We start from the raw sequence: 22900 nt of genomic DNA, 5'->3' as shown, positions 1-22900 counted from the left end.
GAGGAGAGGAGAGGAGAGGAGAGAAAAAATCACCCCATTTTGAGATGGATCAAATTCCTTAATTAAAAGCAGAGCTAGGGAGAAGAACATAGTTGACATGTACAAGGCTGCAGTTGGAGGGAAGGAATAACTTCTATTTAGCAACACAATAGGATAAAAATGATTCAAAAACATTAACTGAATATTTCAGAACAGCTATAGTAAGGATTTTAAGATTCCCAACAAAGAAATGATGTGTCTGAGGAGACAGATACATCCGTTACCCTGATCTAATTGTTACACATTATATACATGTATGGAAATATCACCTTACAGCACATATATATGTACAATTATGTTAATTAAAAGTTTTAAAAAGTAGGGCCAGGGAGATGGCTCAGTAGAATAAGCATTTGCCTGGCAAGTGCAAGGGCCTGAGTTCAATCCCCGGTTCCACAATAAATAAATAAGTAAATAAATAAATAAAAGTTTTAAAAAGTAAATAAGACTCAGTGGTACTTTTTAAAAGTCAGGCCCTTTTATAAAGGGCAAATACCAAGAAATAAAGAATTTTATAAAGAAATAAGAATTTTGACAAATGCCAACAGTCTTGTGAATTCTACTCTCACAATTAAGATACAGAAGAGTTCTACCACCCCCAAATTCTCTGTCATACTGTAGTCACCATTCCCCAGCCTGAAGGAACTGTTTATACAAAAAACTTGAAGAAACACACTGACTTTTTCATTTATACTAAAAAGGAATACATAATCCAACAACTGTCTTAGTCAATTAAATGGCAGCCACTACACTAAATCGTAGATTATAACACAAAAGGGGAGACTTAAGATCTAGAGAAATGAAATTCCTTGTAGTCTACCCACTGTTAACTACCACTGTAAAGTTCTAGGGAAGTGGGAATTCTGTCATTATACCAGTACAACTGGACACTATGCCTAGCTCTAAACAGTTACTGAACTGAACTAGTTATGAATGAAATTCAGAATCTCAGTTTTTCTTAGGGCTGGTTTCAATTTCCTATTCATTCACTTATTTGCCATGTTTTCAGTTTAGTCAACTGCGTGATCACTCATTCATTTTATTCATTCTATTCAGTCATTCTGCTGTCTATCTGACCCATTCCAGACACTGGATATAACCTGCTTTCATGCAGTATTTTATAGGGGAGATAGTCATATTAAGTACTGATAATTAAAATTTTAAGACAAAAAATTATAGACAGTGCTCTGGAGAGGACACCTGATTCTGATGAGTGAATGAAGGATATGTCAAAGGAGAGGTGATTTGGGAAAAATCTAAAGGAAAGAGTAGAGTTTTCTAGAAAACGGGAGGAGGGGGGACAACAGAGGGAGTGTCATTTTTTAAATTTCAAGATAAGTCAATGATTTTATCTGATCTTCATCTAGAAAGATGCCCTAATACAAAGGTGGACCAGGGGTGTGGGGGAGGAGAGACCAAGGCTATGGGTCCAGTTAGAACCGAGTTAAGAAAGAACAGTGTGGTGAGGAAGAGAGAACTGAAGGATTCTTTAAATTATCACAGGATAATGTGACAGGCTGACAGTGATCAGTACAGAAGGAAAAGATTTCTCATTTGATTTCCAGGTTATTCAACTGGGTGCTCCTTATGAACCATTAACAAAGTTGTTTTTGTTTTTTAAGTACCTGAAAACACACAGACTTTCTTGCCTATGGTTTCATTTACTTCATTTATGGCTTCTTTCTAAAGAGGACTTGAAAATGCTTAAAGAAATACATACCTATCAATTCTTTAAACAGATGAAGAAATAAGAGTAAAAAAAAAAAAAAATAGTGGGGGCCAGGGAAATGGCTCAGTAAAATAAGCGCTGCCCTGGCAAGCACAAGGGCCTCAGTTCAATCCCTGACTCCACCAAAAAGTGGAAGGCCTACTAAAAGAAGCCAGGTGCTATTTGAAGCCTTTTCTAACTCCTATAATGAGGCATAGTAGGGAAGTCAGGTCTGGGGATAGAGACTTGAGTGACAGCTGAGGCAACTGCAGTACAGGTCATTTAGAATCTTAGGAAGAGAAACAAAGATCACTTGTGGAATAGTATTTAAGAGGTTACAGAGGAAAATGGCTAAAAGGGACACAAGAAAGGAACAATGACAAAAAACAAGTGAGCCAGGGAATATCACAGAGGTCATGATATGAGCATGACCATGACCACTTATTTATGGGCAAATAAAAACTTAAGAAAGCAATAGTGAAACCTGTAGTGCTGCTCAGGACTCAAGGTGAAAAATGACCCATGCATTTGATAATGAAGAATTTTACAGGGCCCTTGGCCAGAGCAATTTCACTGCATTGGCAGATGGGACAGAATTCCTATTTTAATAGTTAAAGAGTGACTAGGAGGTCATGAAGGGAATAAAATAAAATTAAAAGACTTTTTCAAGACTAACTGCAAAGTGAGTAATAATAACCCCAGAGGGCAGTATACGGCCAAAGGTAAACCTACTAAGATGGGAAAGACAAGTACCTATCAAGGACAAATAAAATCTTTGTGCAGGTATATTTTTGTTGTAGATTATAGCTAAGCTTGCAGTTCTGCTTCCTATTATTTATGAATTTTGTATGGAAAGTGTCCTTTCCTTTGAACATTGTTAGTTTCATAATAAAGAATTTAGTCATGAAGGATTCTTGAGCTATATTTTATTTACAGGTCAATGATAAGTGAGCATCAGTGTAAAACTGTTATGAATCACATTCTTCTCTTTTTCAGGTTTAGAAGACTAAAATTTCCTAAGAGAAAATAGAAGAGCATTATCTAAGAGACTCTAAGGAAGAAGAAAAAACATTGTTTAAAAAAATCAGAAACAATTATTTAAGTAATTGCTGTCAGCTAATTCTAATTTTTAAATCCTCAGGTAGAAATATTACTACCCAGGGCCAGTGAGATAGCTCAGTGGATTAAGTGCCTGCTTAGGCAAGTGCAGGGACTGGGAATGGATGCTGTGCTGGCCCCACCCCTGGGCACATTGAGCTGGCCACAATACCAGGCATGGTGGAGCACGCCTATAATCCCAGCACTCAGGAGGCTAAGAACAGAAAGATCCCTACAAGTCTGAGCTGTGTGGCAAGACTCTGTACCAAATACATAAAAACAAACAAACCAAAACAAACATTACTACCCAATATACTCAAGTTTTCCCAAACACAAACTTCTTACAGTCAGCATCCTCACTCAACACTGGACTAGTCAGGTGACCTAAAGACAACTTCACATTTCATTCTCAAAAACCCATATTCCCTACTCCTATTTCAGACAGGATAGGAAGTTTACAGCTTGCTTTGTTTTCAAAATGGTATCTCTCTAGACAAATACTCATTTCTACAAGTTCTATGTCCTCTTCAAAGATAGATCAAGAACTTTTATGCACTATACTCACTCATACTGCCAGGAATGGTCCAGCTGATATAGAGCCCTTCTTTTGGTACATCTGGTTGGTGTTGTAGAAGAGCATAAGTGGCCACTGGACTCTGAAAGATGTGATTTTGAAAACTGGCTTTCTCATCTACTTCTGTGATGCAGAGAGGTGCTTTAATCTATTTGAACCTTAATTTTATTATATTAATATAATAAACTCTCAACATAACATATTTCAAATAATAAACCTTCAAAATCATTAATTCTCTTATTCTGCTAAGCTTTTCATATACTAGAAAGCCAAGACAAAGTACCTCTACTGGCTCCATAAAGCCCATTCTAGCCATTCTATCCTACATCAGTCACTGTCTTCTCTGAACTCCTAATAGGCTACCTAAACACAATTTTGCACACAAAGATACATATTCCTTATTGTATCCACATAGATTACTATATGTATATTTGATACCCTTGCTCTTGAGGGTGTAGCAGCTTGTGAGCTTTGCTAAAGAAAGTCTGCTTGCAACCCGGGGAGGGTTTTTTTAATTACCTTGTGCTTGCTGTTCAGTTGTGAAGCAGCACTGGAGGGGCAGGTCCACAAAGGGCTTCCATCTGCCAGAAAGTATCTACACTTCCAATATTAAAACACTTAAAATGGGGTGAAGGAGAAATGTTCATTTGAAAAAAAATCCAAACACCAAAATAGGCTTTTGGGAGCAAAAGACTGAAGCAGATCCACTGATATTCCTCTGCTGCCATCTTCTGGACTTAGGGAATGGCTACACAGAGCTTGTTTTCATTTGAGAAGCAATTTTACTCATACACATATGTACTCATCATCTACATATTAGGCTCCTTGGTGTGAAGAAAACCCAATAAAAAAGCAGCCTTACAAGTTCACGATGTAGTGGTCATGAACAAAACGTACTATTTAACTTCGTTAAACCATTGCTAAGAACAGTGCTGGACAAGAACACTGAGGCAAGAATCCCAGTTTAGCTTGGAGCTAACGGAGCAGAGTTTAATATGCGGCATTCTTACAGTATAAACGTTGGTAACCAGAGAAGTTGAGAAAAGGTCATTCAGCAAATAAATAAATAAATCCCCAAATGATCATAAACGTAGGGCAGGTTCAATAAATGTCCAAGTTTTCTACCTGGTAAACTCATGTAAATACCAAGACACAGAATACAGGAAGTAGAAAGTAAGACATAGAATGACAAGGAGAACAGCACTGTTCTGGATAAAATGGATTCAAAGAGTGACTATAGGTAACTCCATGAACCTATAATCCTAGGGGAGGTGGTGGCTGAGGCAAGAGGGTCAGAGTTTGAGGCCAACACAGCAAGGTCCCCTCTCAAAAAATACATAACATAAAAACAAAGCTTCTGAGGAATAATCTCTCCACAGGACTAAAATGACTAACCACTGACAGGATTTTCTAGATTACCTGGCTCAGCATGATTTTGAATTTTTACCAGAAATTGCTGCTAGATCAAGATCAATTAGGAAAATTTTCATCTTATGTAGAGATTTACTGTAAGATTCAACATGATTTTAGCCTTCTCTCCCCAACTAAACCACTAAAACAATGTATACAACCAAGCCAGCCTCCCACAGAACTATTAGGAAAAAGAGAAGAGAATAGAGAGTAGAAACACGAATCTACAATATCAAAGTCAAGCAAAGAAATCTATACCTGCTGGTTCTGCCATTCCAATATCCAGCACTTGCAGATGTCTCAACTCTGCATACTAAGTTAGCCTTCAAACACTAAGAGTGCTACCACACTACAGAGTTTCAACTCCCCGAACACATTTCCCATGTATCTGATTCCCATAAAATCCAGAATGGGGAAGAATTCAACTGCAGGATCCAGTTACTCCAGGTAAGGTCAAGCTACTTCAGCCACACCTTGCCACATACCTGTACAGCTGCTTTCCCAGAAGCCCCATATCAACAAACAGGTGGCCACTCCTCTGGTTGTCATTCCACAGGAAACACCAGAACCCATGTTATGTGGTTGTTAGGCACAACCTTCTTTTTCTAACATGGGAAAAAGAACTGCTAGATGGGAAATGGGGAAAGGTAAGTGCAAAACATCTTGTCCCCTCCTACATGTTATTAATACTCTGGTCTGAAAAAAGAACCACTTTATCAGAAGGAGATTAACTGTAAAAATACAGCTGATAGGGCCTTTGACTAGTAGGTGTTGGGTGACTGTTTCTTTATTTGAAGTGGCTGGGGCACTGGGATATAACCATTAGAATTTCTGCTATGTCAGGGCTGGATTCTCAACTTTTATTCTAAATCCACAGGTCCTGAGGAGAGGGAAACTTTTTAAGCCCCGATTTCTAAACCATTTTGGTGTGCTGAAGTTGAATTTAAGAGCAATAACAACAGTTATCAACAGAAGTCACAAAAGAGACTTTAACCCAAGGACTTAAAACTTGTATTAACTTAGCAGACACCAAGTCTCCCTTCTCAGAACTGTTTACTGGGACTAAACAATACAGATGTTACTTTAAAACAGCTTTATGAAAAGATAATTCATATACCATTAAGTGTACCATTCAGTGGTTTTTAGTATATTAGTAGTTATACAGTTAATACTATAATCAATTATAAACATTTTTATCATGTTCCAAAGAAATTCTGGCCAGGAGTGGTGGCACATGCCTATAATTCCAGCATTTGGGAGGCTGGAGCACAGAAGGATCACTGAAAGTTCAAGACCAGCTTGATCCACATAGTGAGTTCAAGGCTAGCCTAAAATACATTGGGACACCCTGTCTCACAAAACAAAACAAAAAACAACAACAACAAAAAAAAAAAACCAAAGAAACAAAACAGCAACAAAAGAAATCCTATACGCATTCACTTCTGCAGCATCATTCCCACTGGGCAAATAGTATCACATTGTATTACAATTAAAAAAATATCAACGAGAGATGACCCAGGGCCTGGCAGGATCCTGAACAGACCCAGAGTGCAGGCCCAGAGAGTGAGTAAGCCGACCCAGGCTGCAGGATCCTGAACAGACCCAGAGCTCAGGCCCGGCGAGTGAGTGAGATGACCTGGGGCCCTTCGGATCCTGAATAGACCAGGAGCGTAGGCCCAGCATGGAACCCTTCAGCAGAACTCCCTGCAAAGAGGCTAGAGGCAAGACCCACCCAGCTGATTCAGGAGCAGAACATCTTGCCAGAGAGACACAAAGGGTTCAACTCTTAACGCCTGCAGCAGAAAGAAGTGGAGCACAGCAGCCAGATCCAAACAACACCCACCTGGAGGAATCCGAACTTCATAGATCTGGACCTGGTGCTAAGGTAATAACTCTATCTAAGCTCTACACCAAAGGTCAGAAGACAGTGGTATACAAAATGATAAAGAGAAGGAACAAAATGCAGTCTCAGACCCCGAGTCCACCCAGTACAACTGCAGAAGACACTAGCACTGAGGAAACTGGAAATCACACACCAGATATCTCTGAAATAATAGCGTTGACAGTCAAGAATCAACTGCAGAAAGGTATAAAAGAAATCAGATCAGAAATAATTTCAGAACTAAAAAATGTAGTGGTAACTATAATCAAAGAAGTACTAAGTGCTTCTAAAGAATACACTGATAAAAAAAATAGAGGAGAATATAAAAATGATGGAACCCCCGAATAAACAATTTAGGAAAGAAACAGAATCTATGAAACACGTTCAAAGTGATATACAGGAAATTAAAACCTCAATCACAAGCTGGCAAAACTGTTTGCGTGAAAGTGAAAATAGACTTTCTGACCTAAAAGACACCATTGCAGCTAGTGAAAAAGTAAGAAAAGATCTCTTTAAAACAACTAGGATGCAGGAAAAAATAATTCAATACCTGCAAGACGATGCAAAGATGAACAATGTGAGACTAATAGGCATCAATGAGAAGGAAGGAGTCAATACAAATGATATAAAAAGAATATGGGCAGAAGTAATAGCAGAAAACTTCCCAAATATGGGGCAACAATCTGACATTCACACAACCGAAGCATATAGAACTCCAAATAGTATCAATCCAATGAGAACCACACCCAGACACATAGTAATCAAGATTCCAGAAATTCAGCATAGGAACAGTATACTAAAAGCTGCTAAAGAAAAGAAACAGATAACATTAAAGGAAAACCCATCAGAATAACGGCAGATTTTTCTCACAAACCATCAAGTCAAGAAGAGCATGGAGCAAAGTACTTCAAGTCTTGCAAGACAACAAATTCCAACCCAGACTGATCTATCCTGCAAAATTATCTTTCAAATATGATGGAGAAGTGAAATATTTTCATGACAAAGAACAACTAAAGAATTTCATGATGACAAAGCCAAGCCTACACAGACTACTAAATGATGTTCTAGAGAGGAAGCAAATTGATCAAAGCCCCATGAATGAGAATGGAAAGAACCCGCCAAATAGGGCAAACAATTAAACAGAGGAGAATAAGAGTATACAATAGTAGTCTTTCAGTTATTCTTTTGTGTTCAGCAGCAGAATATTTTCATCAGCACACTCTACAAATGGACTTCTCTTCCACCCTATGGGTCATGATTCCACTTGAGTCTACAGGGTGGATGTCAAAGAAATAACTGTAGCTTACTTCCACAAGTGATGCCTAGCCACCAGTAACTGTCACGGTCATTATGTATGTCCACCACACACTAGAACTTTGTGGGATATCCTATCCTCAAACTGTTAGAAGCGCTGGTCATTTATTTGCCATTCCAGTATTTATCTTATGTTTTACTCTTAGTACTTCTTTGCTATCATGAATTGAACTATCACAATTGAACTTTTCTTAGTTCAATTGTTTTGGAACATTTAATTTTCTGAATATTGCTTAATCTTAATTTTTGTTCTAAGATTTATACTGTATCTTTGACTTACAATTTATTTAAAAGACATTGTATGATATCTTCTCCTAGTATTAGAAACTTTAAAAAGTATATTTACATTTTCTGTTGACTTTAAAAAAAAACAGAGGTTTGTACCTATGTTGTTTATTTATTATTTCTTGCCTATATCTTGTAATATGAGAAACTACTTTGGCAGTAACAATACACAATGTACTAGCCATTGTTACTCTTCTAAAATCTTGTTTTGAGATTTTGTACCATTGTTTTTATTTTTTTTCTTTAAAATAAAATAACTGATGTCAAAAATAAATAAATAAATAAATAAATAAAATATCAATGGCAAGATGCACTACTGATTCATTTACTGTTGAGGAAAAAAAGCAGTATCAGTAAGTGTTATCACATACTTTCTCATAACCTCATTGCTTACTGACTGTTTGTCTGTAGATAAGGTCTTGCTATGAGTTCAGGATGGCCTTGAACACACTATGCAGCCCAAGCTGGCCTGGAATTCATGACAATCTTTTTGCCTCAGCCTCTTACGTGCTGGAATTACAGACATACACCACCATATCCAGCTGTTTAAGAATTATTAAAAGATCTCTTTTGCACACATTTATCTAGATATCCTTACTAATAACAACTTACATAAATCAAGGAAAGTAACAATATGAACACCTATGATTAAATTCATAGATGTGAAAAAATGACAGCCAAGACAAATTCTAATTGCAGAGATGTTAGAATGTGAAAAAGGTTCACTCTAGTATCAACAATATTAAATACTACATAAGAGAGTATACCTGGTGATGAAACAACAAAAACTGACCAAACTTAAGTAAGAAAGGAACCTGCGAAAGGGACTAGTGTTTTTAACACAAAGAACATGGGGGCAGGTGTGCTGTAAGAGTCAACTGCTATCATTATCATCATGCTTAGCTCACAAGTTGTTGCCTCAAGTTAAGTGTTCAACTGCTTCAAGTCTTACACACTTATTGGTAAAGAAAAAGCATCAGAAGTGCTCCTGTAAGTGGTGGGTATTGGGTGTTGTGTTCCAGTGACAAGGAAACTGTCATGTGTTGGTAATTCTTGTAATATTTCAAACTTCTTCATTGTTAGGTGATCTGTGACTAGTAATATTTGACATTACTAACACACATGCTCTGAAATATCACAAACTGTGCCCATGTAAAACAGCAAACTTATTGATAAATGTGTGTGCTCTGGCATTCCACTGACTGGCCACTCTCATCTCTTTCTCTCCCTTCTTAGGCTTCCCTAATTTCTGAGGTACAGTAATATTGAAATGAGACCAATTAATAACCATAAAACAGCCTCTAAGTGTTCAAGTGAAAGAAAGCATCACACATCCCTCACTTTAAATCAAAAGATAGAAATGGGCAAACTTAGGGAGGAAAGAATAGTGAAAGTTGAGATAGGCTGGAAGCTAGGTCTCGTGTGACTGCCTAATTATGACTGCAAAGGAAACGTTCTTAAAGGAAAGTAAAAGTGCCACTGCAGTGAAAACATGAATAATAAGCAAATGAAACAGCATTACAGCTGATATGAAAAAAGCTGCAGTGGTTTGGACAGCACCGCACATCAGCCACAACATTTCCTTAAGCCAAAGCCTAATCTAGGATGCAGCCTTAATTTTCTTTAAGTCTATGGAAGTTGGGATAGGTGAGGAAGTTGCAGAAGAAAAGACTAAAGCTACATGGATATTACCAAAATATGTATAAAAATGTCACATCAAAACCTGGTATTCTGGCCAGGCATGGTGATATACACCTGTAATCCCAGCACTTGGGAGGATGAGATAGGACTGCCATGAGTTTGTGCCCAGCTTAGATCACAGAGCAAGACCCTCTTGGGAAGAAAACAAACAAAACAAAACCCTGGTATTTTGTAAAAATAGGCACTAATTAAAAACTAAAAGTCAGATCTTGAAGAGATTCCTTCATGAGGCTTAAGAAAGAAAAAGCCATCTCTATCACCTAAAAGTAAAGGTGAAGTGGCAAGCACTGATGCAGCAGCTATAGCAAGCCATCCAAAGATCTAGCTATACGCACTGATGATGGTGGCTACACTAAGCAATAATTTCCAAAATAGATCAAATAGCCTTATCCTGGAAGAAGATGCCATCCAGGACTTTCATAGCCAGACAGAAGTCAGCTGCCACCTTCAAAGCTTTAAAGGACAGGTTGATCCTCCTGATAAGGGCAAATGTAAGTGGTGACTTTGAGCTGATGCCAGTATTCATTTGCCATTCTGAAAACACTAGGGATATAAGAATCACACCTAATATACTCTGCCTATGTTCCCTAAATGGAACAACCAAGCCTAGATGATATCACATCTGTTTTACAACATGGTTTACCAAATATTTAAGGCTCATTGTGAGATCTACTGCTCAGAGAAAAGATTCCTTTCAAAGTATTACTGCTTACTATTTATAGCCCACAGATCAAGGTGAGCTATAAATAGTGATCAACACTGATAGTGATCAACACTTGACTGATCAACACTGACTGTCAAATCTTATTTAAGAAATATACTTAATAGAGCTACAGTGTCCATGGACAGTGATTCCTCTGACAGATGTTGGCAAAGTAAATTGAAAAACTTTTGGAAAGGATTCACCACTTTACTACTAAGAAAACTGGTGATTCACAATAAGAGCTGGAAGTATCAGCATTAACAGGAGATTAAAAGAAGGTGATTCCAATCCTCATAGATGACAAGGGTTCAAAATTTCAGTGTAGGAGTAACTATACATCTGGTACAAAAAGGAAAGAACTAGAATTAGAAGCAAAGCCCAAAGAGATGACTGAATTCCTACAATCTCGCAATAAAACTTTAACAGATAAGGAGTTGCTTTTTTGGATGAGCAAAGAATGGATTTTTAAAATGGAATCTACTTCTGGTAAAGATGACCACTGCTGTAATGACAATAAAAGATTCAGAATTTTATATAAACTTAGTTGATGAAGCAGTGGTAAGGTTTGGAAGAATTTTCTCCAATTTAGAAGATATTCTACTGTGGGTAAAATACTACCAAATGGCATCTTATGTGACAAACATACCTTTTGTGATGCAGCAAATTTCATTATTTTAAAAAATTGCCACAGCTGGGGCCAAGGAGATGGCTCAGTGGAATAAGCACTTCCCCGGCAAGTGCAAGGGCCTGAGTTCAATCCCCGGTTCCACAAAAAAAAAACAAACCAAAAACACAGCTCCCTAATCTTTAGCAATCACCACCCTGATCAGTTAGCAGCCACCAATATCAAGGCAAAATACACATTCAGCAAAAAGATCACAATATAGGGCAGGCTCAGAGAAGAAGTAATACTTCTTAGCAATAAAGTATTTAATTTAAATATGTACAATGGTTCAGTCAAATAGCTCAGTGGATGAAATCGCCTGCAAGCAGGTGCAGGGTCCGGGGTTTGACCCTGGGCCTGCCATGCCAGCCCAGCCCAGCCCCCACCCCCGGGGCACACTGAGACGGCAATTGAGACTGGGTATGGTGGCACAGGCCTGTAATCCCAGCTCTTAGGATTAAGACAGAGAGATGAATCTAATGACTCTAAACAGATGGATCACTACGAGTTCGATCTAGTAGTGAGACCCTGAACACCCTGTAGACCCTTCCCTAAAATACTAAATAAGTACACTGTTTTTTTAAAATATAATCTTATCAGCACACTTAATAGACTATATATAGTACAACTTAAACATAATGTTTATATGCTGTAAGAAAGAAAAAATTGCTTCATTGTTGCATTACTTCATTGCAGTATTACAGAACCAAACCCATAGTTTCTTGGAGTATGCCTATAATAGATAAGGAGATTCAAGTTAGGATAGACTTAAACTAAGAACACATTCTCATACTTTGAGATATAGGAATCCTGCAGCATAGAGGGTTTTAACCAATAATTAAAACAACCTGAATCTAAAATGATAGCATTATTACCACTTTGGGGAAGATCTTATTTCCATATATACTGGCTCAGGAGAAGCTAGGCATAGATATTAATGAATACAACATATATATCATATATAGATAAATCTGTCTAAACTTTTACCATTTGCAAAATATTTTCAAACAGTCTGGGTTTTTTTTTTGTTGTTGCTGTTTGTTTCTTCACAGTATGCCCTGTGAGATAGGCCTGAGGACATCTGGGTTACCCACAAATTATTTGTAATCCTCACAAGCTTATAAGGTAAGCATTACTATCCTTCTTTTACACAGGAAGAATGGAGTGTAAGGGAAACCTTACTGACAATTTACCTTAAATCATACCGCAAATACAAGGGTGCACTGGCACTCTGAATTAACCCTGTGTCCTCCATACTAATCCCAGTTTTTCAGTCTTTGTCCTTCAGGACCATCTATCATCACTACTATTTCAAAGCAGACATATTCTGAAGAAAATTATATAGTGTTGCAATGATGGTGAAGACTTTTTTGTCTGTAAGGTATCTTTCAGACTGGTAAAGTCCCTTGTCATTTTGCTACCCAAGGACTGGGGTATAAGAGGATCTGCTTTTTCTTTCTATTCCAGGATTGTGTGGAGTCCCAACACATGAGGCTAATTGTACAAAACCCCAGTGGCTTCCAGAATGGCAACTTGCTAATCATGTGAGCTTTCAGCAGCTTATAATTGCTTTGCTGGAGAAGAGCTTGCCTTGATGCTGCTGGCAGCTGACTGATTACATGGTGGCTGCTGAAGACTGCGGTGGCAGTGGCAATTTCTGAAGACAATGAAATCTGCCTTCCATGAAAAATTTCTCTGTGGCACAGGATACTGTTTGGTAGTATTTTACACCCAGGAGAAAATGTGCCTACTGCCACATATATTTCACTCTCTTCCTGTTCAATATTTATTGAACTTAGAAAGAAATAAATTATCTAAGTAGAAGAGGCTCGGTAAACTCAGTATTGATGCAGACTTTATCAAGAAGATACCCAATTTAGAACAAAAACGAAGAGAGATTACAGGAGTCTGTGCTATCTTTTCTAGCTTTTGGAATTGATAACTGACGACAGCTTAAGACAGAGCGATGAATCTAATGACCCTAAAACCATGACTTGGAGTTTATTTTGTTCAAATTTCTAACAACCCAAATATGATGCCAAAGTTAATCTGCTGACAGCTGCACAGTAGCAAGATTAACTGCCTAGTTTATAAAGACCCCATAGGATTCAAGAAAGTCCATAGGTACCATGTAAATGGCTCAAACAGTATTGAGCATCTTCTGACAAGCAAAGCAGAACTTCATGTGATGTGGGCTCTTGGAAAAGACAAATAATCTTAACTTTCTGTGCAGAAAAACTACTTATAGCTATTTTTATAAAGAAAAGAAAGGGCACAAATAAAAATGGTATAAAATTCAGGGTGGGTAAAGGGAAAGAGAAAAGGTTAGAGAAGAAACAGAACAAGAAAAGCAAAGGCAGACATTATCAGACTCTAATATTAGCCAAGAGAATTGTTTATATTTCGTTGCTAAGGAAAACTTGAAGCTTTGGAAAACAAACCTAACCACTACACTACAGTAACAGCTGCTTCTTGGCCCTGGTACCCTGCAGAGTTACTGGCCAAGTGCTTGCCAGTTGGCATTTTTTATCCTGTTGTCTGCCAGTCAAATCAGTCTCTTGATAATCAAATGACCCTGGGGGTTTCTACAGTCCCTAGTACAACCCAAAGTATGGATGGCAGTGATTGCAGTATCACAAAAAGTAGACTGTTGTATTTTGGAATGCAGATTGGTCCCTCAATTAAAATCTTTATTGTAGGCTGGAGAAATAGCTCAGCAGTCTAAGTGCCTGCCTGGCAAGTGCAAGGTGCCAAGTTTGATCACTGGTACCACATGCCATACTGGCTCCAGAACCCGGGGCATGCTGTGCCGGCCCCAGCCCTGATAGCAAGAGTGGTGGTACATGCCTGTAATCCCAGCACTAGGGAGGCTGAGACAGGAGGATCACTATGAGTCTGAACTGCATAACAAGAACCTGTATATAAAAAAAAAAATTCATTGTGATTAGATTCCATTTGAATTCAAGTGAAGTGAGTTTAATGAAGAGGAAAAGGAGGCCTATGTGACAGTCTCCACTGTACCTTAACTCAAGGTAAGACAATAAGTGAATGACTACATTCTTAAGGGCCTTGGGATTCCCATTTGTTGGCCTTGAACTCTGGGCAATCCTCTTGGCTCAGCCTCCTGAGTGCTGGGACTATAGGTGTGCATCACCATGCCCGACTGAGAATTCCCATTTGTAAAGTAAGTAAGGTGCCTATCTCCTACTCCTTTCCAGCTTGTAGAAAGAACAAGTCTCAGTGCACTTTAGGGGAAAATAAAGGAACTTCAAAATTATCAGATCTGGTCTTTCTTGAAAGGGTATAGTCCTTCAAAAGTTCTGCTGTGTGCTATGTGTGCAGAACCATAAATAATCTAGAATCCTACATATCTTGAATTTCTATTGCATTCACTCTCCAGTGATCATGGCATCTCTATGCTTACATCACAAAAGAGACTACAGTACCTACAGCTATTTTTATTTCAAGTCTTCCTGTCCTATCTACTCCATTATAATGTTAACACTTTATCATTTTGGAACTTTGGGAAATATAGAAAAATAAAATATTATCCAGAAAAAGACCAGTGTTAACATTTCTATGTTTATTACTATTTGGTCTCACAATGTATCCTTTTATATCTACCTTTGTTCATTCAACAATATACCCATAGTTAACTCAGTAAAAATCAATTACCAATGTAACTGAGACTGATTATTGGCTAAATGGTATGTACACACTCATTTCTTCTGAGAATAAAATTTTCTCCAAAAAAGAAAGCCAGCTGTGAAATGTAACAGTTAAGACCCATTCCCCAGTCCTATTAATAGCCCCAATTACAACAGCAAATGGGGATTACTTCTGAGAAGTGACCTTCCACTGCTTAGATCTTGCTGTGGTCAGTTTCAAAGCTCCCAAAGCTCACTATTCATTTCAAATTGGACCTGTGAATACAGGGTTCAGTCTTCCATCATAGTTTCTCGGTAGGAGTCAAACTGCTTCAACAATGAGCTGATTACAGAGAAAGCTGCAGCTTCAAAAGAGAAGAATTAGCACCAGCATGCTCTTTCAGAAGAAAATTTAGCTGCTTCCAAAACATCTGATTTTTTTCTTTCAGCCTGTGCTTGTCTAAGGGGGAGAGACTAAGTGGCTTTAATTCTGTGAAGGCTTAAATGATATGTTTTATATGATGAAGTCATTCCCTTCTCAAATCCCTCAGTGGTATTCCACAGCTTTGAGAATAAGATCAAGTTTCTCAGCATAGCACAGACCTCCATGATCTGGTCCCTGCCTACTTCTCTAGCGCCTCAATTTTCAAAGTATATCTCAAGGAATACTAGCCCTGGGTGTCTCTGGAAAAACCTAGTCTATCAACACAGAGATTCAGAATGTGTTGCAATTTTTTTTTTTTTTCCAGAACCGGGGATTGAACTGAGACCCTTGCGCTTGCCAAGGAAGTGCTTATTCTACTGAGCCATCTCCCTGGCCCCATGTTGCAAATTCTACAGGCCACAGCCCCACTCTTCACTTACATTGCAGGGGAGGAATGACACTGAGAAGGCTTCAAGCTTAACTTTGCATAGCTCTTTCCCCTCCCAATTTCATTTGGCAACAAAAACCTTTCTCTTCATCTAAACCATAAAATCCTTGCTTTATAATTATTTAAAATGGTCTATTTTTTTAATTTCAGAAAATTTGAATATCCTTATATTCTCACATCTTCAAGCATACCAAACTTGTTTCTTAAATTTCTTGTGTTAATCCTAAAATATCACCCTATTACTACATATTAATATCCAGTTGCCATTCAAAGCTCAACTCCCTTTCCTTGCTCATGTAGGCTTCCCAGTCACCTATTTAGTCCAAGTTAGATTCCCCTCCTCTGTGCTCCCATAGCAACCTCAACACACAGCTATCTTCATCAGAACACCTACCAACTGCACTGTGATGTTTGACTTGCTTGTTTGCCTTCCTATAATAGATTTAAGATCCTCAAGGGCAAGGAAGGGGTTTTCTTTAACCTTGTAATCATAATACTTCTGGGACTGGCACATAATACTCCGCAAATAAATGACTGTTACATGTTAAACTGGCCTCTAGATACAATACCATTTTGGAAAATCCTAGATTTTAAAAACCATTCTTGACTCATTACCCAATATAGGGCTCTATTCAGATACAGTGGTATTTTGCAAAAAATTTTAAAAACCACACTTGATCCTGTCTCAAACAAACAAAAAACACTTAATGAACCACTTCTTTATGGTACAGGTGAAATACTGCTTATCAAAATATTTGGGAACAGAAGTGCTTCAGATATGATTTCTTTTTAGATTTTTGAACTAGCTGTGTAAACATAATATAATTTGGAGAAGAGTCCTAATTCTAACCATGAAATTCACTTCATGTTTCATGTATACCTCACACATATACTCTGAAGGTAATTTTATGCATTGCTTTGAGCAATTCTGTGCATGAAACAAAGTATAACTTCTAGTATTATAGTGGTATTAAAAATGTTTTATAATTTGGAGTACTTTGGATTTTGTACTTTCAGATTAGGGATGCAAACATTTAAATATTACAGGTTTAATAATTGTTTAACATTTGTCTTTTTCACTAGCATATATGTTTCCCAAGAGTTCATATCGTACTTTTCTGTTTTGCTTATATCTTACTTGGGCCTATTATTATACTTGATACTCAATAAATATTTTGAAAAGAATAAAATCTAGTATATAATAAGTGACTGAATCCAACAGCTATTTATCCACTATCTTGTGCTGTTCCTAAAATGCACTTATTATGACCTATACTGGATATACTGTTTATTTTTTATCTAGTCTGTTTAATATTATAACTGCTAGTTGAGAAAATATGTTCCAGTAATCCTGTGTGGCATATGGCAAGAGTCAACAGATACTTGTAGACTGACAAAAACTTCTAAAATCAAAATCTATAGGAGGTACTATAGTACTGATTATGTTATAAAAGTCCCAGAAGGCAGTAACTGTCTAAATTTCTGCAAATAACAGTTTATGCAACTAGGTACTTAATAAGGCAGTTTGATAAGTACTTACATCTGAACTAGTGATTACACAGCACTCACTATTCAAGATTGATTTTATTAACATTTCTTTGACTAGAAGCAAATTAAGAGAAAAACTGTTGACTTGAAAACTGGTTTAATTCAATTTTAATGTAAAGAAAAGGAGGAAAAATAAGGAAACAAAAATACTACAATCCAACTCACTTAACACCTTTTCCTTCTCAAAATGTGTTTTAGAGCTATCTTTACAATAAACAGAATTTAAAAATTTAACTTTCATGTAAGAATTTGTAAATATAAAATAAAATATCATTCTTTCAAATATTCAAAATAAGTCAAATTGAAATCCAAAGTTTTATAAGACTTTATTTTTTTTTCGAGTCTTAAAAAGGAAGAGCCAAGGATTTAGCTCAGTTGTGCAGTTGCCTGCCTGGCAAACGTGAGGTTCTAAATTGCATTTCTGGTATCCCTTCCCAAAAAGCAGATAGTTAAAGCCTTAGGCTTCAAGTTGATCTGAAACTCCCAAATAGCATGCACTCTACTTTTATACTTCAAGTAAAAAACATGGCCTATTCTCCTTTGGTTGCATATTCCAAAGGTCTCTTAATCCTGACAATTAAAAAGTTCTTAGATTTTTTTCTTAAATATCTCTTATGTTAGGGCTAGGTTATAGCTCAGTGGCACAAGAGCCTGCCTGGCAAGCACAAGGTATTGAGTTGGACTCCCAGTACACACACAAAAAAGCTCCTATTTTTTGTGTGTGATTTTTGGGGATTTTTTTTTTTTTTTTTTTTTTGTATTTTTTTAGGGAAGGGTCTACAGAGTGTTCAGGGTCTCATTACTAGATCGGACTTGTAGTTGATTCACCTGTTTATAGTCTCCCAAGAGCTGGGATTACAGGTGTGCGCCATCACACCCAGACTCAACTGCCGTCTCAGTGTGACCTGGGGGTGGGGTTGGCACGGCTGGCCCAGGGATCAAACCCCCAGACCCTGTACCTGCTTGCAGGTGCTTTAATCCGCTGAGCTATTTGGCCAGCCAAAAGCTCTTATGTTAATCTACAACTTCTCTCTTATAATTTCTCTCTAAATAAACTGCAGAATAGCCAAGTACTAAACTTCTGCTATATTATCATATAGTAATTTCTTTTTCTGGCATTGTTCTCAAATTATTTAAACCTACACATGCTACCCTCATTTCTTTGAGCCAATTATCATACCATTATTTTATTTCCAGAGAAGTCATCATGGACTACCTAGAACAAAAGATACTTCTCTGTGCTGCTGGTTTCCCACCACAAATGCAAAAATAATGCCTGACAACTGTTCCTTTTACAAGACAAAGGGGGGAAAATAGGTATGACTATACGCTTAGTAGAATACTTATGTTAAATAATCAGAAATAATTAAGAACTGCACCAACAACCTCCAAGAGTCAAAAGACAGAACACAAAATTAAGATGTTTCCACAGTTTTTTTGATATCAGGGAAAATACTTCATGCCTACTTCTTTACTTTCTACTTCAAAGCAGAGCCCACAAACGCAGTGAGTAACCTAACATACCTCCTCTTCTCCCTGGCTTCCACAGAGGAGTCTGCTGCAGTGGAGGAGGACACCGTGACACTTGTGATCCCATTGGCAGTACTAGGCGGAGGACGATTGGTGATCACGCAAAGCGGGGTAGTAGAGGAGACACTATCTGCTGTTTTTTCTGCTGTGCAGTCAGCTTGTGATTTGTAAGGAGTCCTGGAATTAAAAAAAAATACATGAGCAAAAAGAAAATGGTCAGGCATTCGACAAAACAAAGCACTGGCACAGAGACAGGAAGGCTAGAGATAGGTCTAACTAGAGAATCTTTTTGTTCTGATTTTATTTGCAGGTTCATTAATTCTGAGCTCTTTATCTCATTACTACTGTACATTTAGTCTGATATTCTTTGCCTGAGGATTTACGAGAAATATTTTTGCTGAGATTAAAAAACCAAACAAACAAAAATAAGCTATGGCACAAAGCAAGAAAATGACATATGCAAAAGGCTTATATGATTCTTATTACCATCTGGCTTCCCTCCACACATGCACAGAGACATCATCTCTTTACACATGAAAAAGGCACTAAGGTCACTTACGATATTAGTCTCCACCTGTCCCTTAATTCTTGGCAGTGGATGTCTTTCTGGTAGTCTTCAGCCTAGGTTGGACCATCTTCTTAGATTATCCATTTGAAAATAATCTATAACCTCAGTATGCTTACTTCTCCCTCACCTAGTTCAGTAACAGCAGTCTCTTTCTATTCAAACAAATGCTTAATTTCTATATTCATAACTGCATGTGTCAGAAACTGAAACAAAAACAAAATAGGATTCTACACGTACCCTTAACAGACTTTCAACAGCAAGCTGTATAATTAAACTCATTTATGTGAAAACAAGATCTTTGTTTCTTAACAAAGAGTAAGGAGCAACCATTGGCTCTCCACCCAAAAAGCTATCATTTGTGATGTCACAGCTTGTTGCTGGGGTAACAGAGATCCAAAATTGATACAGTATTCACAGAGATGGGAAAAGCAATGAAAAGCACGAATGTTAAAAATCTGTTTTTCACCTGATAGTCATTACCAGAAATATGTACAAGTAGATACAAACTGGCTTCCAAATAATCACTATCAAAATAAATATAAAGGAGATAATCAGATTATAAAATCCAAATATAATACCTAAATACAAATATAAATTTGGAATACTTTTAGAGATGTAGTATCCAAAATACACAAGCTATTTCTCTAGAAGTACTAAGAATGTGAAATTCTTTTTTTTTTAATTTTTTTTTTTTTTTTTTTAGTGCAAGGTGTACAGGGTCTACAGGGTCTCACTACACAGATTGTACTTATAGTAATTCTCCTGTTTTCAGCTTCCAAGCGCTGGGATTACAGCGCCCACCACCATGCCCAGTCTTTTTTTTTTTGGGGGGGGGGTAGACAGGGGATTGAACTCAGGACCTTGCGCTTGCCAGGCAAGTACTTATTCTACTGAGCTATCTCCCTGGCCTCCACTCTGGTCTCAATCACCATCTCAGTGCACCCTGGGGGTGGGGGCAGGGCCAGCACCAGCAGGGCAGGCCAGGGATGGAATCTCAGACCCCTGCATCCGCCTAAGCAGGCACTAAGAATGTGAAATTCTGTATTTGTTTTCTAACATAAAAACTGAAGGAAAATAATTTCTCAGACTACTTAGTCTATAGGAAAAACTAATGAAGTTACCCAGAAACACACTTACAAAAATTATCTAAGCCAGAGATAGTGGCACATATCTGTAATCCCAGCACTTGAGAGGCAGGAGAATCACTGCTGAGTTTGAGGCCAGTCTGGGGTATGTAATGTCAGTACTCCGAAGGCTGAGCCCAAGGATGTCAAGCGACCAAGGCAACAAAATAAGACTGCAATTCAAAAACCAAAACAAAACCAAAAACAAACAAAAAACCACCTTATAGTAAAGTCTTATCTGAAAATAAAAATTTGTTTATTTAATAAAGTTTTAGTCACTCTACAATTTCTTAAACTATTGAAATGCCAGAGGTTTTAGGTTGGTTTTATTTTCCAACAGGGTTTTTACTATTATTTTGAAATGTGGTATAATTTCTTTTACTACATAGTAGAGATCAAATTCAAGGCCTCATACTTGCTAGCCAAGTACTCTACTTCTTAGCTGTGTTTCCTAACTTAAATGTACTATGATTTTATAAGCAGACTGTTAGGAACAGAATAGTATAAACTCCAGAGCAGGGATCAGAGAGGCTGTGCAAGGGAGTAGAATAAATGTAGAACCTCTTGGAATTAAATTTAAGCTAATTTAACTCATTCTAATATCTTTATTTGAAAAATAAAGACAATAACATGCTAACATTTAGGATTCTAACAATTAAGTAATATATGGAGAACGACTAACATAGTGCCTAGAATAAAATATGAATTCAGAAGAAAAAAAAGCAGTGACAAAATAGGTAAAAAGCCTGAGTGGCAAAATCTGGATTCAGTCCTGCATGTTCCTCATTAGCAGTGATCCTGGCCTAATGATAAGGCTTTAGGTTTCAGTTTCATCTGTAACGGTAACATTTCATTACTTGGGAGCTCTTTCTGAGACTACAGGTAATATATACATATCTGAAGCAACTAATAGGCTACCTCATATCTATTGACCTTTTCTTCCTTACTAACAAAATCCCCGCATTACTGAGGGCAACAATGTACCTATTAAAGGCCCATACTTTTAAGTCTTGCAGAATGCTGGCAGTATCCAAAAAAAGAGGAATAACAGAAAACTACTACCCCGAGAAAATTCTCAATTCAGAGGCACACCCTTTTTGGCTTCCTGCCTAGAGTACAGCCTAGATAGCTACAGCTGTAGCAGTTATTTTGAACCATGAAATAAAAGCCCTAATATAAAGACTACAGAGCAATCTGTAAGCCCTGAATCCCTTAATGTAATGACTTTGGGGCTATTATGTAGCCCTGACTATTTCTGAAATTCAAGTGCAATAAAAAAAAATTGTTATCATACATGGATTTACTATTATACATAAGTAACCCAAATCCCAATGTAATTTTGTATAGTACTTAACCCAATGCTTGTCACACAACAGAATTCAATAAGTGACAGCTATATTTTTACCCAGTTTCAGCTCTTAGCAGTTAATTAATTTTCATGTTTTTGTTTATTCATCTATAATATTAATATTTACCATGTCTATGCAGCTCAGTCAATAATGTGGAACCAATAAATTTCTACCAATAATCTGTCATAAGCCTGTCCTTCCTCATAAGTAACTGGATTATAAGAATATAATTAATTTCTACATAATTATTCAGTGTTAATAATAATCCACCACAAACTCAGTGTTTGTGGACAAATTAATGATCCTACTTAATTAAGGGAAGAAATCTAGTAGATGGACAAATATCAATCAAGTACTACCATACCATGTGTTCTTCCACAATACTACCATTATAAACATCTTTTTCATTTTCTTTATGTCAATTGTAGGGACAAGATCCAGAAAACCATACCCCAAAAGCAAACAGGCCTCTGAGCACTACAAGGATTAAAAACCAGAATTAAAACTGCAGTCAAAGTCATGCTGTACTTTTGCAATGAGAATGCCTGTGCTATTCTCAGATGAACTAGGAACCAAGCAGATACTGCTTCCAGAACCCAGGTTACACAAACACAAATCATTCCTTTCCCACAGTGCTCTCAGAAAAATATTTTCATTGGCAGAAAACTGTAAGAGGCTTTTGGAACATAAGCTAGCCTTCCTTGTGATTTGGTCCCTATGCCAACTTCCAAAGTGACTAAATACATGAGATTTCTATCTACAATCAGTAGAAAATTAATAAGTAAAATATGGAAGTATTTTTAATATTTAATTTTCTATAACAAGTTTGATCTTTAGTTATCGCAATTGGTAAGCATGTTAAGGAAATGAAAGCAGCAATGCTA

General features: G+C 37.3%; 1 protein-coding gene across 9 annotated transcripts in view; it reads right to left on the bottom strand.

Annotated features, from left to right (window-relative positions):
- Ppp1r12b (protein phosphatase 1 regulatory subunit 12B) overlaps nt 1–22900 on the bottom strand; it is a 237878-nt gene that overhangs the window by 125568 nt on the left and 89410 nt on the right. For 7 of the 9 annotated variants that reach the window (XM_023708000.1, XM_023707991.1, XM_023707997.1 and 4 more), the window contains one exon: nt 18970–19152. In XM_023708000.1, the coding sequence (XP_023563768.1) occupies nt 18970–19152 (183 nt within the window). Of the gene's footprint in view, nt 1–5087; nt 5161–5314; nt 5441–18969; nt 19153–22900 lie in introns of those variants that run through there. The other 2 variants (XM_023708030.1, XM_023708033.1) reach the window with 2 other exon arrangements.

This window comes from Octodon degus, unplaced genomic scaffold (assembly GCF_000260255.1).
Source record: "Octodon degus isolate 3935 unplaced genomic scaffold, OctDeg1.0 scaffold00009, whole genome shotgun sequence".
Lineage (NCBI taxonomy): Eukaryota > Metazoa > Chordata > Mammalia > Rodentia > Octodontidae > Octodon > Octodon degus.
The sequence above is the reverse complement of the archived record's forward strand: the minus strand, read 5'-3'. Positions and strand labels throughout refer to the sequence as shown.